The sequence below is a fragment of the Vidua chalybeata genome, chromosome 2 (assembly GCF_026979565.1).
Source record: "Vidua chalybeata isolate OUT-0048 chromosome 2, bVidCha1 merged haplotype, whole genome shotgun sequence".
NCBI lineage: Eukaryota > Metazoa > Chordata > Aves > Passeriformes > Viduidae > Vidua > Vidua chalybeata.
Window position 1 is genome coordinate 19885534 of NC_071531.1, and position 17481 is coordinate 19903014.

At 36.5% G+C, this 17481-nt stretch overlaps 1 protein-coding gene across 1 annotated transcript in view; it reads right to left on the reverse strand.

Annotated features, from left to right (window-relative positions):
- Window positions 1–17481, reverse strand: part of WWC3 (WWC family member 3) — a 98101-nt gene that overhangs the window by 42828 nt on the left and 37792 nt on the right. The window contains exons 3-6 of the mRNA XM_053935407.1: window positions 13308–13511; window positions 11120–11196; window positions 8926–9005; window positions 2699–2828 (exon numbers count right to left, since the gene is read on the reverse strand). Of these exons, the coding sequence (XP_053791382.1) occupies window positions 2699–2828; window positions 8926–9005; window positions 11120–11196; window positions 13308–13511 (491 nt within the window). The remainder of the gene's footprint in view (window positions 1–2698; window positions 2829–8925; window positions 9006–11119; window positions 11197–13307; window positions 13512–17481) is intronic.

The window sequence follows — 17481 nt, forward strand, 5'->3', positions numbered from 1 at the left end:
CTTACCCAAAAAGAGAGAAATGAGCACTGTCATTTCACCATTTCTGTTGCCATCTGATTTGGGAGCACTCTGCACAATTTCAGTGCACTTCCTATCTAACATATTCAGCCAATTTAACTAGTAACAAAGTGGAAAGAAAAAAGAAGAAATAAAAACCCCACAAAAACCAAAGTCCACTGCTCTCCAAGGATGACATTTTCAAAGCATACCCACACTGAACAGAAACAAAATTAAGAAAGAGATGGGGGAGGAGAGATAAACACACTGTTTTCAGGAACCTAACCATACCTCTTTATTATTCAATCTTATATAAGAAGTCTGCCCACTTTTTTTGAGCAGTAGCACCACATATTTTGTTTCATTTGTAATCACAGCATCCAATTTAAATCTGACCATCCTCACCCACACAACTAAACCAATTATCATACTTCTACAACAGCTACAATTTTCCAAGCACCTACACAAGACTGAGTCACTTCTACTATGTTTAGTTCTGTTGCTTACACTGGCCAGATTTAAATTAAAAAGTAGTAAGAAATGGTCTGTTTCCTTTCTCTGAAATAAAACCTCATATTTTTTACACTATACTTCTAAATTGTCTATTAACAAATTTCAAAATAAAAAATATTTCCTAAGAAAGATTTTCTGAACAACAATAGCTTTAAAATGTAGTGTTTGCAAGGACAATACAACTCCAATATTAATAGGAAAATAAAAACTGAATTCTGAACTTGTAAGGAAGACATTTAAAACAGACTTGTACTTATTTGACAAAGCTAACTAAATTCATGACAATAATATTAAAATAGTTATTAAAAGGCATAGCACATATTACTTTGGTGACACCAAAAGTAATTTTTTTTGGTCAAAATTTAAAAAGAGAGCTGGATATTTTTGCAGAGCACAGTAAGCTGGCAAAAATACACCATTTTTACTACTATAGACCTTTTAAATGATGGCCTTTACTTCTGTATAGCCATTGTAAAAAAACATGAAGAAATGTTTTGCATGCTACACTTGTGTGCAACAACTGTCTTCTACATTCTCCTGGACTGCATATACTCTGATGTTGTATTATTGGATTCCATCACAAAAGATTGTCATTAATAAAAAGATACTTCCTAGACTCATATTTCCTGTATATCACATAGAGCCATGAAGAAGGATGAAACATTTCATTTTTGCTTCTGTCTTGTGCAACCTCTACATTCTGGTCCTGCCAGCACTGCCCAATCCTTGATCCTAGAGTTCTAACTCCCTCAACACTATTTAAAGAAACTACAAGCACATTTAAAGTTGGTTTACCAAATATTATTTTCAAAGCATCTCAATGTTTACGGCTGGATTTACTGCCGCTGAGGACTGAAAATGTAAGGAAAAGACATAAAAAAATCTACTAGAGAAGGAAAAACAAGGCCAGTACTTAAACTGCTCCAAGATCTCACACATAAGTCCTTATATTACCAGTTAGTTTCCTAAAATGCGTGTTACTGCATCCATGAAGAATTGCCTTTCTAATCGCTTCTTGCTAGCTAGGCACACGGAAGACTGAGAATCACTTTAAAACTTGGCCAGCCCAAAATAACAATTATGTTAAAAGTTGCCAAGGCAGAAACTTTTCATAGTGACTTCAGTGTTCTGTCTACTTGAACAAGGATCTGTGGTCAGATGATCTTGGTGCAATGCACTGGAGACTTAATAATTGCATATGGAAATTCATTATATGTAGATTATAAATTTCCCATGTCATTTAACAACTAAAAAGGAAAAAAAATCTGAAAAACACTACTGCAGAGAAAACTGAAAGAAATTGTTTGCATGGCAATGGTAATTTAGTATGGTCCCACAACTTTAGGTAACAAAGATGCCTTCTTCCAAACAAATGTTTGAAGACTGGGTGAAGAGAACTGTCCTTACCACCTTTTTGTATATGCAGCATATTTAGGCAAGTCTGTAGTGAAGTCCCTGTGGTGCCAGAGTCACTGTTCTTTGATCAAGCTTCTATCACATTGATAACACACATGCCACTGAGAGCTTGAGGCAGGGCACAGAATCCATTCAAAAGTTAGACCACAACTCAGGTTGGTATCTCCCCTCAATCCTCATGCTCTAATTCATCAATTTCATGTTTGCGTATACATTGTATTTATTCATACTATTTGAGGCTTTTGTGAGAACATTTTGAAACTAACAAGAGCCTTGATATACTCTCAAACTTGAGAGTTTGGGGCAAAAAGTGTGATAGTGACAGAGATCCAATTTGGGGAAATACATATAAAGGGAAAAACATGGTTGACACAAGGATAAACATTTTAGCACACAAACTCTCAATCCTACGTCATTATCGGTAATACAAAGAGACATAAAATAAAATTATAAACAACTACCACAAATCACAAAGGCTTTTTCTTAATACCATGTAATTACTACATAGCAGCCATCAACATAGCAACAATAGAAAGCTATATTCAATGAAACATTGAGCTAAATGAAACTTGAGACAAAAATAGGAAATGCATATGAAGCCTTCTGCTTGCAGTATAGACAATAACTACTTACCTATTGGTAATTATCAAACAGAAAAATCAGTTTAGGCCAACCTACTTTCTTATTTAAACTTGGTAAACCCAATGCAATCCCAAGCAAGAAAACAGAGGTAGGTTAGTATTTTTTAGTAGTTCAGTAGCATATTTTTTACCTGCATAAGGTCCTGCCTTTCTTTTTCACCTGTGCATATAGCTTTCTTTATGGTTCGAAGTTCACTCATTATAGCTTGTGCTTCATCCAGTCTGTAATTTGTATGAGCATTTGACATCTTACGATCAATCCTGTTGAAAATATTAAGACAAATTTAGGAATTTTCACATAATTAGAAAGCACATGGACTTTTTAAGACCTTTTGTTTATTCATGTACCACTTCATTTCCAGGAATAAAATGATACTCTACTTAGAGTTAACACAGCACTCAGTGCCAAGACCACTCTAAAGACAAAGCAAAGCAATTATCTACCCAAGTTCTGCAGAAGCAACAAATTTCCTGGGTTTAATATCCTAATGGAGAGCTTACTTATGAGTCATGTTTGGGAGTGATTTCATGCACCAAAAGCAAAATGAACCTAAAACTAACCTAGATGGTTATAACTCAGAAGGTAACCATGGGCAGACTAGCTGTCATATTTTTCATGCAGCATCACATATTGCAGTATCTCTTCCAGGGCTTCTACTTGATCCCGCTTTAGAAGTTTCTAACAAAGGCATTTAATTTTCTTGGAAGAAAATTTTAATACCTCAAATTTTATGGCAAATGCTATCCTGTCATTATAGGCCTCTTTTCCATAAGATATTTATAAGACATTATCATTCTGCACTGAAAAACATGATATGGGAACATCCCAGAAGATTTTACACCTTTAAGCAAGAAGCAAGAGCACAAGTTACTACATAAGACTGAAGTAACACTATTGTTTCCATCTTGTCATACTAAAATCACTCAAGTGGAACATCCACTGGCTGAGTTTTTAGCCTTTTTCCCAACATTTCACAATAGTAAAGGACAACATATCAGGATGGACAAGACTAGTCCATTGTATCATCTTGATAATTTGCTTTGCTTTATAAATAAAGAATACAACAAGAGACTATAGTGAACTAATCAGAAGAATTATTTGGTCTTGGATTTACAACAGGTGGCTATGGAGTTTTATCAGGTTATTTACAGCAACTCTTGAAAATCATGTAAATTTCCCATTAAAATACGGAAAATTAAATTTTCCTGTTAATCTAGCATGAAAAGAATGTATATAGAGAAAACGTGGTAAGTATAAAGGTCTTTAGGCCAATGCTAAGAACAAAGAGCTTCAGGAAAAGGTATGTCAGGTTAAGAGAATTAAAGATAAAAACACACATCATTCATGACAAAGGACATCAATCTACAAAAAGATGCAGTAGGAGAGGGTATGTTATACATATAGAAGAAGAATACCCAAACTCCATTTAAAATATTGAGACTAACAAGTTTCAAGATAACTATTACATTAAACTAAGAGAGTCAACAAGAGTCTCTCAGCATGTTCTGCCATTTAAAATACAAACAGCGCAATTCCCCTTACATTTGATTACTTGTTTTAAAATTAAAACCTTAAAATGAAAAATCAAAAGGGGTAAATGAAATGGTTTTATTGTGTAGCTCACAATATTTAGGGAAAAAACAGGTTGATTTCTACAGTTTTAATTAGTTCGGGTTTTTTCTGACAGTTACTGTTTTTGGAGACAACACAAAATAAGTCAGAATCCCAAGATTTTTCTTTGGACACAAATTTCCCCAAGTTACATAAGAAAACATATAATCTTTTATGAATACTGGTTCAAGAACAAGAAAGGACTTAAATGTCATGTGTATTAAATGGGGCTTTGTTTGTTTGTTTTTGTTTTCAAAATTTTTCCTTGAGTCTTCACTAATTTTTAGTTAGAATCCTGAGTAGATAAAACCAGATTAAAACAAGTAATCCAGTTCACTAAAAGTCATGTTAAAAAGATAACACATCTTTATCTGAAGATAACTGTAATGTTAAGAACTATATTCAAATATTAGACATGAAAATGCCTTCTACACAACTGCTCATTATACTGTTTGCCAGGACTAAGGTGGCATTTCAGGAAAAGGAAATTATTTAATTTCAACCAGATTTCTGTTCAGTTATCCACATATTCATGCTCCTGGACGCCACTTTGGAGCCCAGCTTATGAATTGATATTTGTTTAAGGAAAGAATCGGAGAAGTTCCTACTGCCAAAAATATTTAGGCTTAAATCAGCCTTGCTGGCAACCCAAACTGACTAAAGTAGCTTACAAAATTACCTGTTATTTATTGTCTATTAATTTTAAAATTTTTTTTCATAAAGATCTATTTCTGAAAGCCATAGAGTTAACAGGAGTCTTCCATTTTATTAATGGAAAATAGCATGCTCAAAATACAGATCAAACCTTTGTATGGACAGCAAGAATATTCAACTAACATTCAAGACTGTAGGGATATGAAAATGTTTCTAGGATACATGGACTATTAATGTACTTGTCATCATTTCAGTCCTACAGGGCAGATTCCGTGTTCCTCCATTTTCGTCCACCAAAGCACAGGCCTGTACTTGAGCAAAAAATCTAATTTTAAAGTTTTTGTTAGATCTCCTAACCTCTAAATTAGTCTGTAGTTTAGCCAGTTCTAATTCCTTGTCACTCCCAACTTCTCACAGCATTCACTCTGCTTTCCTGGCCAACCGGCCAAGTTTTCATTTCCTTTGTTGCTAAACGCCTTCTTCCTCCAAAATTCCTGCCGGGGAGCAGTAGGGTCACTGAAAACACAGGGGAGAAGGAACTGCTCCTCCTTCTCAGTCCCTGCTGCCAGGCCAGAGGAAGGAATTTGTTCCAGAAAAGGCTCATATTTAACCCTGTATATTTGGACTGTGACAGGACCAGATGCACCTTGGGGCAAAGGTGGCGGAGGCCAAGGTGCACCATCCTGCAGGGTGGGGATCTTTGCACGCTTTGAACAGTGAGCTCTACAATGTCTCTACTGGGCAAACACAAACCCACGTCCAAAGGGGGACACACAACGTTACCAAATTTAGCTGAAACTGTAGAAAGTACTGTCCTGATAAAAAGCTGCAGTTGTATGAATATTGGAATTCTAACAGTATTGAAGTTGTAGAGGTATCAAAATCCCCCTCAATCATGTCTCCACTCATAAAACCCCACTTCTATAGTAAATTTGTGGTTTTGTTTTCTTTTCATTCTCCTCAAAGATGGTTAAGCCATTTTACTAAAATTAAAAAGAACAGAAAACAAAACACAGTCCAAGGCAGACACTGTACATGGAAAATGTCAATGTAAGAGATTTGCATTTAACAAAGACATTTGAATCAGACAGCAACATAAAGTGATGGAAATACTGAGCAACCCAACCACCCTCTCCATAAAAGCTGTCTCTTCTATGAGAGCTATACCAAGCAAGGCTGCACAGAGAGTCACCTGGCATCAAGTTCCAATATCTGCACATGATGCCATTTTGGTAACACTTTCAAAGCAAATATTCAGCCAGACATAAAGCTCCAAGTTTGATGGTTCCTAATGTTGTTCTTGGCTTACACTTGAAATAAAGTGATGTACATGCCTTTAAAAACCTGAACAGGATGCATGCCATTTGCAGTTTGGCAGTTACTTGAAGATTTGACTTAGCACAAGAAGGAAGAAGAATGACGCAGACCAAAACTTCAGAAAACATAACAGAAGTGGGAAATGTCTGAAATGCAATAAACTTTATAGGGGAAGGGGAGGCAGGGTAGGGGGGAACCAGAGTTAAAAAACCCAGCATTTTTGTTTTAAAGAAGGAGCCATGAAATTCTTTTTAGACAATATACTTACTTTGAGGATGTGGAAAAACTAATCTATTTCAGCCTTGGTACTTGACTTGAGTGACCCTTCTCTCCCACCAAATACAGGAGGTAGGGGAGAGATTGCACAGGGACAGGCTAGAGCACAGTTAGACTTTCAGGCTAATTTGTCTACTGACTACACAAGGAGGTGAGAGAAGCTCCTCTCTTCAGCTGTTAGTTTAAGTACTCTCCAAGTTGGTCACTTCCTCCTGGAAGCAAAATACTCCCAAAAAACCCACATGTATCTCACCAGAAGGGCAAATAAAAAAAAACACTTAAAAGCACGAAATAAAAACAAAACCACAAGTCTTTCACAAGTGAAGAAGTCACTGCAGAGAGCAGAGCACAGCTCCAGGTAACACACAGGCAAAAGGTTTTCCCCAGCTCCAGCAAGCACAACAATTGCCACCCAGTCCATCAACAGGACAGAGGGCGACTGTAGCAATAGCAGCAATGAGCAGTACTGAAGCACTGAGTTGTCATGACTGAACTTCTAAACTACATGATTGGAGTGACCACTGACTAAACAGATATGCTTTAAAATAATTACTCTCTTGAATGTCTCTCATATAACCCCATCCTGGAACATGGGCAACTTGACTTGGGCTATAATCCAAGACTAACATTTGTATTCTTAATCATTTGCAGACTTTATTTTTCAAAAAGTAGCACTACTTTACTGGACTATCTTAAATGAATTATACTAATTAAAACAATCTTGAGTTTCAAATGGTCTTCAAATACTTTCATCATCCTAGTCAAGTGGTTAGTCCTTTTATAAAATAATTGAACCTATACCCTTAAAATAACCCAATAACCAAGAGAAGGAAAACAAATTAAAAAAGCAGAAATGGAATAGCAATTCTTACTCTAAGAAAAAATGATTAAGAATCATAAGACAAAATTGGTTTTTTTGTGTTACTGTTTACATATCTACACCACCATACCTATATGTTGACTATATTTAAAATATTACTTAGCATATTGAAACTGCAAATACTTTGAGTGCTTTATTTTACTAATTTTCAGTTAATATCATACATTACCAATTCCCCCAACTACCTCTAAATGCTTCAATAAAAATACATTTATGCCTGTAAATTATTACATTGTATCTGCCAATTAAGAATTTTGGTATTTTGGTTGAACAAGTTTTCTTCTATGAAATTTTCTAAATGCATTACAAATCAAAAGAACCTTGTTTTAAAAAAACAGAAAATTTTGTTATTAAAAAACCAAACATACCAAAAATATTAAGTGCGTGGGTTACTCCTTCTTTTTTAGAAGTTAAATCTGAGAATCTTCCTTTAATTTGTTTTGTTATTGTAGTACCAATCAAAATTGGAAAATAAGTACCCTAACTGCTCCAGGATCCCTAGAATTTCAGCACCAACACAATAAATCCAAAGCTTCAAAATATTTCTGCAGCTGCACTTACGTTGCAAAATGCATCAGACATGCAACAGTTGCAACATTTTCAGGAAGCTCCTGCATTAGGCAGTTTGTCCACATGCATGCTGGAAAAAAGGCCAAGGTTTCTAAATGCACAGCCACATATCCAAGGCAGATCCAAGTGCTGTTCAAGCTCTTGGTCTAGCCACTGGCCTTGCTGAAGGAATCTGGAAGCCACAACAACCTGTGTTTACCTGCCATCTTTTTCATGGCCTGGCAACCTCTCTCCCTATGCCACCGGGCATCCCGTGTATGCGCTATGTGTGTAGGTGACTAAGCAACACACAGATGGGAGTCACACAGTTCCCTTCCCATCAGATGGCCTGCAGGAAGAGTGGCAGGGAGAGGATCACCACAGCATTTCACAACCTTTGACACCACTGTGCACGCAGGGAACAGAGCGGGGCTGCCTAATTGCCCTGGGAGCAGTGGCAAATTGCCCTGAGCTTCCTTTCCTTACTGGGAGGAGACAAGGAGACATTTACATGCAGACATTTTGCACACATGCAACACAATCCAAGGTCTCACAGACCACTAGTTTTACAGTACAAGCACAAATCAGCGCAGAATGAGATGGCCTGACCATCAGGTAACAGGGAGAAGCAGCGTTGTGGTGTACAGAATTCCCTCTAGGAAAAGTTCTGTGCCCAACCAGAAAGCCTTGGTACTGCCATGGGGAAACTACTCAACAGCATGGTGCTTTGGGCTGTGCTCTATGCAGTAGGTATCTCCAAAAAGTATTTGGGAAAAATTTTTAAAAATCTAATTCCAGTTTGGCAATATCTTGAGGAAAAGTTAAAGAACATGGCCTATAAAGCTATTCTTGCATGTGAACCTACGAAATCACAATTCCAACCAATTCTGTTTAACTCCTCTTCTATCCTTCCACATTGTTCTCACCCTGCATTACTACCACAGCAGAAAGTCTGAAGCAAAGCCTTTAACATTTTATTTTTGACAACACTTTTCTATGAAATTAATTTGAAGGCAATTAAAAAATAAACCACAAAAAAAAAAAAATCCTCCCACAAACTCTTTACTTACTCTTGCAGAGTTTCCACTCCTTTTTCTTTGTATTGCAACTCCTGCTTCATTTGTGCCAATTCTCGTTTCAGCCTGGAAAGCTGAATAACATAACATAATTAAAAGTAAAAATAAGTAACAGTAACTTCCACAATAAAAATAATTGGTTTTTAAATACAAAACCTTAAGCTACTTTAAAGAACTGGAAGTGATCATTTCTCTTCTCTTTTTTGCTTTAAAATTGTGCATTAAAATAACAGAAGACTTTCTTAAATATCATAAGGCCTAATCAAAAAGCAGTCAAAATATTCAGCTTTCAAAGTATCAATTTCTTCATCTATTCTATAAGGTTTCTTTCTCCAACAGTTTATGCTAACAGCTAGCAAGTTTCCACCCATATATATTTTCTTCTCCCTTTGTAGCAAAGACACTTCTCAACTATCTTCGATTCTTCAGTCAACTTTAAAAAACACAAAACATTCAATGCTGTTAATTTTTCAATCCAGGAAAACAAAATTACTGGCAGTAGAATTGGCTCTCAGAAATGGCAGCCTGGCTTTCCACAGTTATTTTCATATTATACTGCCCTCTCAACCCTCTTGTCAGTTATCTTGATCCAACTAATGAGCATAAATCGAAAGTGACATAGCAAAGATGTCTCCAAAAACCTATTCTTGTGGTTTTATGGAAGCAGTTACCTGAGTAGGTTGTGCAGACCATGGAAGAGCCAAGCATGATCTGAAAGAAAGAGCTTCTTGCCCTCCAAAGCTGACAGATAACTGAAGGCAACAGGGAGAGGAGAATGCAAGAGACAGCAGACAAATGAGGGGAATAGAGGTGTTTTAGTATGTGGTAGTGAGGCTAAGACTAAACTGCAAGCCCAAAGAGGGGCAAGGATGGAAGAAAAAAGCCCTCTCTTCTGAAGCTACCAAACTCTAAAAGTTGCCCAGAATGCTTTTGATTTTCACACGTACATCAGTAAATGACAAAATCATTACAAAACAGATTAAAAAAAAAACAGAGAGTAAAATAATTAATTTTTCTTCAGCTCTATTCCAAGAGCAAGGGACTTTGCATCAGTACCAGGCTGCAAACCAGGACTGTCAGGGTCCCACCATCCTGCACAGCTCTCTCCCTTTCATCAAAATTCATAGCACGAGCCCCTAAGCACTATACCCTCACCAGCTCCTTTTAACACTCACCAAAAGTAAAATGAGAAAAAGCATCACTAATATCCTGCACACAAAAAGTTTATACTGCCTATTTCGTTCTATTTCCTGAAACAACTCAATGACTACGCACACAGTCACTTGAACATAATATCCTATGTATGTAGTAGGTAATTTTGTTTAAGAGGAAGAGAGAAAAATAGTCATAAGTGAAAAACCTCATTTATTTTCTTCAAATATTACTTAAATAAATAAGGCTTGTTTTCTTGTTTTGAATATGCTGACATTTAGAGTATATAAAACAAGCAAACACTAGTCAGCATGTAATAAATATACACAGATAGAATAAATGCCTTTGGAGGGTGGTGAACAGGATTTATTTTCAGAGGCACTCATGTGAAAAGTGGTCACTACAACAACAGTGGAACACTATCCTGCAAGGATAAGTATTTTTTAAAATACTTATTTATCAAAACCATGACTTTAGTTTTTAAAAAAATACATAAATAAGGAACATTTTTGTTACAGAACTGCCTATCATTGTCAGAATACTTGAACTTCCCTCTCCTCATAAAAAAGCTCTGGCCAATCAGCTAAAAAATTCTATTTAGCCAATAGGTCTACTGAATTGTGAAGAGATTTCCAAATAAGTGGCTAAACCTGCAGTCCAGCAGAACCTCACTGAAAATGGGTAAATGGTATGAAGACAGTGGGTTTCCACTGAAAGAATCTGGCCGCAGAGCATTTACTACTTGTGGCAGTTTGTAGAGAGAAAGCAATTTCTGAAAGTCTGGCTGAGCTTGCCTCTGACATCTGTGACAAAAATGTTTGCATTTGTAACATGGAAAAAGCATTACTTCTCAAGTCACTGAAATGCAGTTTATATAGAGCTATGGGTTAGAATAAAAAAGCACTTTTCAATACCATATTTCTTTTCATTTTATGCATGCAACATTCAGTGTAAATGCTAGTAAAAGAAAAACAGACCCTCCCTCCCTTCCCCACGCCTAATTCATATTTTTACAAAATGAAAAAAGATTACTCACTCTGTCACGACGGCTGGCTATTTCTGCTTTAATCTGATATGGGTCATACTTGGTATTAGCTGAAAATCCAGAGAATGCTAAACAAATGGAAAACAATATTTTACTTTTTTCCCTCTTCTTTAATACAATTGTTAAGATGTGTCACTATTTGATAAACCATTTCATTATTTCTTTTTCTTACAAGTCACTAGGTTCTAAAATTATCCTCTGTGACAACTGAAGATTTCTATTTGGCCCACGTGAAACTTTTTTTTTCTCCTGAACAACACCAAAAAATGCATACAGCAGCACTGCATATTTCCTAAAAGCAATTAGCCTCTATGATAGGATGATGGCATCTACTGAAGCAAGCAATTTGTGTAATATTAATAATTACTAGTTACTTCCTAGGTACACTGAATTAACACTGTGATAGGGACTAAAGTTAAAAAAAATTATCAGAACTGAAGGCACAGCTAGGGAGAGAAGCTGCCTTCTAAAGCAACAGTGTAGGAAACTGAAATACAAACCAACCGTGGCAAGTGAGCTCTTAACACAAGTTATCTACAGTCAGGCAATGATTTCAAGCTGTGGCATCACAAGCTAAAGCCTACACAGATGAAGTAAAGGTCCTAGAGGATAGGTGGGGCTACAGCAACCATGATTTAGGGAGCAAGCCATTCAAGGCAGCACTGGCCCACTGAAAAATGCCTGGTATGTGAATGGATGGGGTTGTGCTGTCAGACCTTCCATCCTTTTGCAGAGCTGAAGGCTGCTACACTGAAACCCATATCTGTGTCTGGGGCTGCACTGGGCCTTTTGACTCTTGAAAGAATACTGCAATGCCAAGGTCATGTTGAGCGTGCAGGAACTTGCCAAAATGAGTAGTCATGCCTGGACTAATTCTTTAAATCCAGGATTTTCTATGGATTTTTTTTTTTTAACAGTGCTGATCACAACTGAGTCACAAAACTGCTGCATGGGCACCTCCCTGCCAACCCACAACCGCTGAGCTCACCTCCCACTCATAAGCACACGACACTGAGTCAATGGCAGCACCCACAAACAAAGTGGAGAAAAACAATTTGTGAAGTCTTAGTTCTTTAAATGCAACAACTTGAAACAAGTGGAAGTGGAGGCAAAGATATTCACTATATAAGCATCCAACTTGGGTAATGTAATTGCACTCACATTAGAAGCCCAATATTTCTGTACAATAAAAGGAGAAACAAGCATCCCACAATCGAGTGGAGGAGTCAAATTAAAAAAAACAAGTGGAGGAGAAGCCTTTGGGAATCTTGAGTTAACAGCATGATTAATCCCCAAATGGATATTTAAAAAAAAAAATTTAAAAATCATCTGAGCAATCAGTCCATCCCATTTTCTCGAAACTGATACATATGACATTAAACCAATATAAAATATATTAACGCATCTGTAGAAAATTTAAATATTTTTCCACCTCAAAACAAGAAGTTTTATGTAATTGCTCTTACAGATTCTCATTATCAACTCCAGATATACCTACAAAACCCCAAACTATCAGAAGATTAAAAAACATAAATAAATTGACTAGCATTTGCTTTCATTACAAATAACCCCCATTTTTGTAATTTTCAGTCATATTTTGTTGCTGCTTCAAATAACTTGTTTTTCTAAGAGCTTCAAAGATATGAAAAAGGTTACCATGGTCAGAGGTACTCTTGAATACAACAGCCTGTCCCTAACTCTTTGAAAATTTGCTAAGCATTCTGTGGATCCACAGAAGGTTTCCCCTAAGCTGATGGCTCCCTCCCATATTAAGTGGAAAATAATCTTTGCGTTTAGGAGCGCAGGTAGGTGGCTGATCCAGCAAGATTCAGTCTTTTGTTGCCTTGCAGGAAGCATCACCACACCTGGCTCCAAGATGGGTAGAAATACCAGCTGGGATATATGCCTGTTTAAAGTTACATCCTTTTTTAATGTTAACATTTATCCCTATTAAATCTCTGTTGTAATAGACGTAACAGGAATTGGAAGACATTGAATTGCAGAGTCAAAGGATAGCACCTCACTGCTGCAGTCAGGACCTTCATTCAGAGAAGAATCAGGTGATGGAAATACTTCACACTATTTCTTACACCACATCTTGTGAGGGCAGGTGGGTAATATCAAGAAAATATAATAGATAGATTATAAGATAAAAGAAGATAAAAGATTGTAAACTCACAGCTGGCATAGGAACGGCTGTCATCCTCACACATTTTGTGCAATTGTTGATACTCCTCTTGGGCTAGTTCGAAACGCTGCTGCTTTATTTGGTAAATCTCTTTCTTGGCATTTAGTGCCTCCTGGGCAACTATTAAATATTCCTTTAGCATGCGTTCTTGCTCCCTTCTCCATTGTTCCCTTGGATCCTCAATTTGTGTGAGCTCTGAGGAGAAAAAAGTAAAAGCAATAAATAAAATTATATAACACTTTGTGCCACCAAGTCAAAGTTATTTTTGTTAATGTCCATTCTCAACCAGCACACCTGACACTACAATGCCCAAAATCATTCCAGCCACGATGAGAAGAAGGAAGGATGCAGAGTGAAAGAACAGGAAAGGCTTTTCAAATAGAAAAGGCATTTGAATGTTATTCTTTTCTTTACAAACCAGTGCAAACCCAAAGAAAACAGTAATTTGGCTCTAACCTTCCCTCATAGCCAACTTGAAAATTCCAGGAACTACCTAAAAACCCAGAACCACAAGGAAAAATGAAAGGTATCTCAATGTTTAACCCATAAATCTATAAATAGCTGCAACTATCTTATGATACTGCATACAACTTCACAAGCATAACATCTTAAAAGGACAGAAGCTATCACTGCATAGTTAAGAAGAATAAGATAATTCAACAGAGAAGTCAGCATCTTAGTCTCAAATCCATAAAGCTTTTAAATCGCTTCTCTTTTTTTTGTCTTAAGAAACAGCAGTCTGATGTTTTTCCTTGCCAGGGTTTAGACCAGTTTTTATTTAAACACAAACCAAAAACAAGTTTCAACAAAAAAAAAATCTTTCCCATTTCCCATTGATTTTCAAGGTTATTACTGCAAAACAATCTCTTTGCAGTTGCAAAGGCATTTGAGGATGACACACATATTAAAATCCTAAAAAATTATTGGTTCATTTTGGGGGTTTTTGTGAATCAAATAATATGTTTTACATGACGATGTTGATGTAAAGCCTTGTGTTTAAATGTAATGTTAATTTCTGATGATTGAAGCTCTACCAGTAAAAAACTCCTGCAGACACAAGGTCAATGTTCAAAGTAGTGGCAAAACCTGCAGCACAGTCAGGAGCTAAGCACCTAGCAATTTTTCCAAACTTGGTTTCTTACAAGAGATGAAAGCCAGTTATGTTTTGCATTAATCCTGAGTACATAATTCATTATATTGGTGCCAGTGATGAAATACAAAACTGTAGAAGATTGAGCACAACAGATTAAGAACTCTAATGGTGTCATGGTCATGCTAGCAGCTCTATCATTTGAGAGCCATCTGAAAAGTATATAAACAAAAACAGAAAGCTCACCAAAGAGCAGTGCTTTCAACAGATTTGCAGATTAAGTTCCTAAATAACCTTTTCTCTTAATAGCTGTACCTTTCTCTCCCTACAACTCCTCACATTGAAACAGTATAAATATAGTGCCTATAGTTCTGCAATTTCTCCCCACTTCCCAGGGACCCCTTCGATTCCCTTCTGACTCCAGTGTCCTGAAAGTATCTCCCATGCCAAGGACAGGATGTGCTTTCGCTTGTTGAGTTGCCGTAAATCCTCCTCTACATGGAGGGCAAGCAGAAGAAAACAGAATTCTGACTGCTGCCCACCCTTCACTGAGGGCATTTCAATTTCCACTGCTACCTCATCTGTCCATAAGTACCTCTGAAATCTGTGCAAATTTTAATATTCATAAGACTGCTAAACCCCCATGGAAACAATGAGAAATCAGTAAATATTTATAAAACATATAGGCTTACTAGGATTCAGTTTTTGTCTTTCAATGGTAAATTATTAGTCCTAATCTCAATAAACAGCCCAGGCTAAGGTGTTACGTTCTATTACACATTAAACTTCTGAGATCCTATACTTCAGGGCACTACATCTCTCACAGAATTATTTCAGAAGCCTTCTAAAAAGCTAGCAGCATTCACTGGAGATAGAAAACTTCTTCAGTGCACGGGAAGCTCTGCTTTTTTCTGGTTTATGAAACTTTGCCCTGGATTTCTAAACAAGTTTGCCACATAACAAGACTAAAGCTACATTGTATGATAAAATTAACTTCCTTCATTTCTTTACAACCAATTAAAAAAAAACCCACTATAGTAACTCAAGGACAGTCCCAGACAAATGCAGAGAATATATTATTCCCTCACTGGGGAATGCCCAACTGCTTAGAGGAGACTTCAAAGGCTCCCAAGACTCTGAGGAGGAGGGAAAGGAATTCTGTGGCTGGCAACCGCCAAGGTTTTTAAGCAATGGTTGGATAACAGCCAAGAGCAGCTTAGTAAGGGTGTCAACAAAGTACTGAATTTACAGAACAAGATGGAGATCAGGGTTGGAAGCACCATTGAGATTTACAGAAGATTCTTCTGTTCCTTGGTTATTTTCCAGTTTAAATGGAAAACTATTGCCTAGAAATCTTTTTCTTGCTTCCTGGGTAAACAAACATAGCAAGAGACTTAGAAAAAAATCAGAAGTATTGCTGTTTTCTTTTAAAAGGTGCAAGGGCAAAAAGCTTGAGAGAGTGCACAGAACATGAGAGGTCCCTGGTAAGTGTGGTAAATGTAAGTGTAGAAAGACTCTCTTTGAATTATCCCTTGCATTTTCTCACAGTATTTCTTGACACTGAAGTACTTCTAACTGTTTTGTCAATTAACACAGAACTCCAATGCTGCATAAAGCATTCAACCCAGTCAGCCACAAAAGGCAATCCAAATGTTTTCTCCTGAGGCTGCCATTCCAAGTGGTTTAGACATACACATTTCAGAAAAACGTTTCTTCAGCTCCTACACCATCTCTGCCACTTGTCTTGACACCACCTCATGATGCACATGATTGTCTACTCAGTAGTTCTCAGTTCTACAAAGGAAGTTTATGCAGTCTTGATTGGTACCTTTGTTGTCCACAGTTTAAAAATTGGATCAAGTGTCCTACTAATTTCTGAATAATAATTATCCAGCTATAATATCAACTCTATCTTCCCTCTTATTATAAATCTTGCTGGTATTAGCCTAAGGGTGACGGTTGAATTACCATTTAGGATAATATCTGTGGGCTGCAAGCAATTAGTTATCATGAAGGAGACCAATTTTGCAACCTTGTTAATTGTTGACTGATTCCTTTTACTCAGTTCAGCACTGTCCGCATGAAGCTTCTATCCCTCTGTTCGTACGTTAACTTTATTTCATACCTAATATGATTAGCTTTACTTTTCCAGACCCATTAATATTCATTTTTTTCTTTCTGGCTACCCACTGATGATTTGGGAACTCAAATGCTCTTTGCAAAGACTCTCTTGTACAATTTTTGCTCTCAATAGAAAGAAAAAAATGCAAGCCAGATCTGACATGCCTACAATGATTAATATCCCTTCTGTAAGTTCAAACTTGAAGTATGTGGTAAAGCTGCTAATAACAAAATTCAAAAAGCAAAAGGAAGCTCTGTTTTTGCATGTGATGGTGATTGTTATTCCTATCACAGAGGCCTATCAGTAGCTTTTTTAAGGCACAACATTGCAATAGGAATTCATGTTCTCTCATTTTCTGCAGGGACTCTAAACCCACCTGCCAATTAAAAAAAAAAATTAAAAAGAGTTGGCAATACTTTCATTTTTTAAAAAAGATATGCATTCATGCACATACCTTGGTGTAAGTGCACTCCATTACTGTACTCCAATGTAATCCTCACTTCTTATTAAATTTCAACATTACTAAAGTTAGCATGACAGCAATCCTTAAACTAATACTTTTTTTAAACACAGAGTTATTGTAAGAATTACCTAAAAGTCTGTATTTATTGCCTTTGAATTTTCTTGTCTATCTATCCTTGTGATTAATGTATTAACAGCTGTTTAAAGTTTATAATTTAGTTAATGATCTTTGTTAAATTTCACAACAAATAAGTACCTGTATAGGTCAAACAATACCACGGGAACATTTATTATTCTGTTGTTTAGGTTTTTTAAAGCAAGTAATTGTGAAACCACAATACACAAGTAATTCCAATGATGGCTGGAAGCCCAAAATTATTATTACACTTGCATTTTTTAATTGACTAGATTTCAAGTAGATAGTATTGAGGTTGGTTTTTCAGATTGTACTATTTACCAGGGCTGTGACAGCCCATGTAACTACTTTTTTC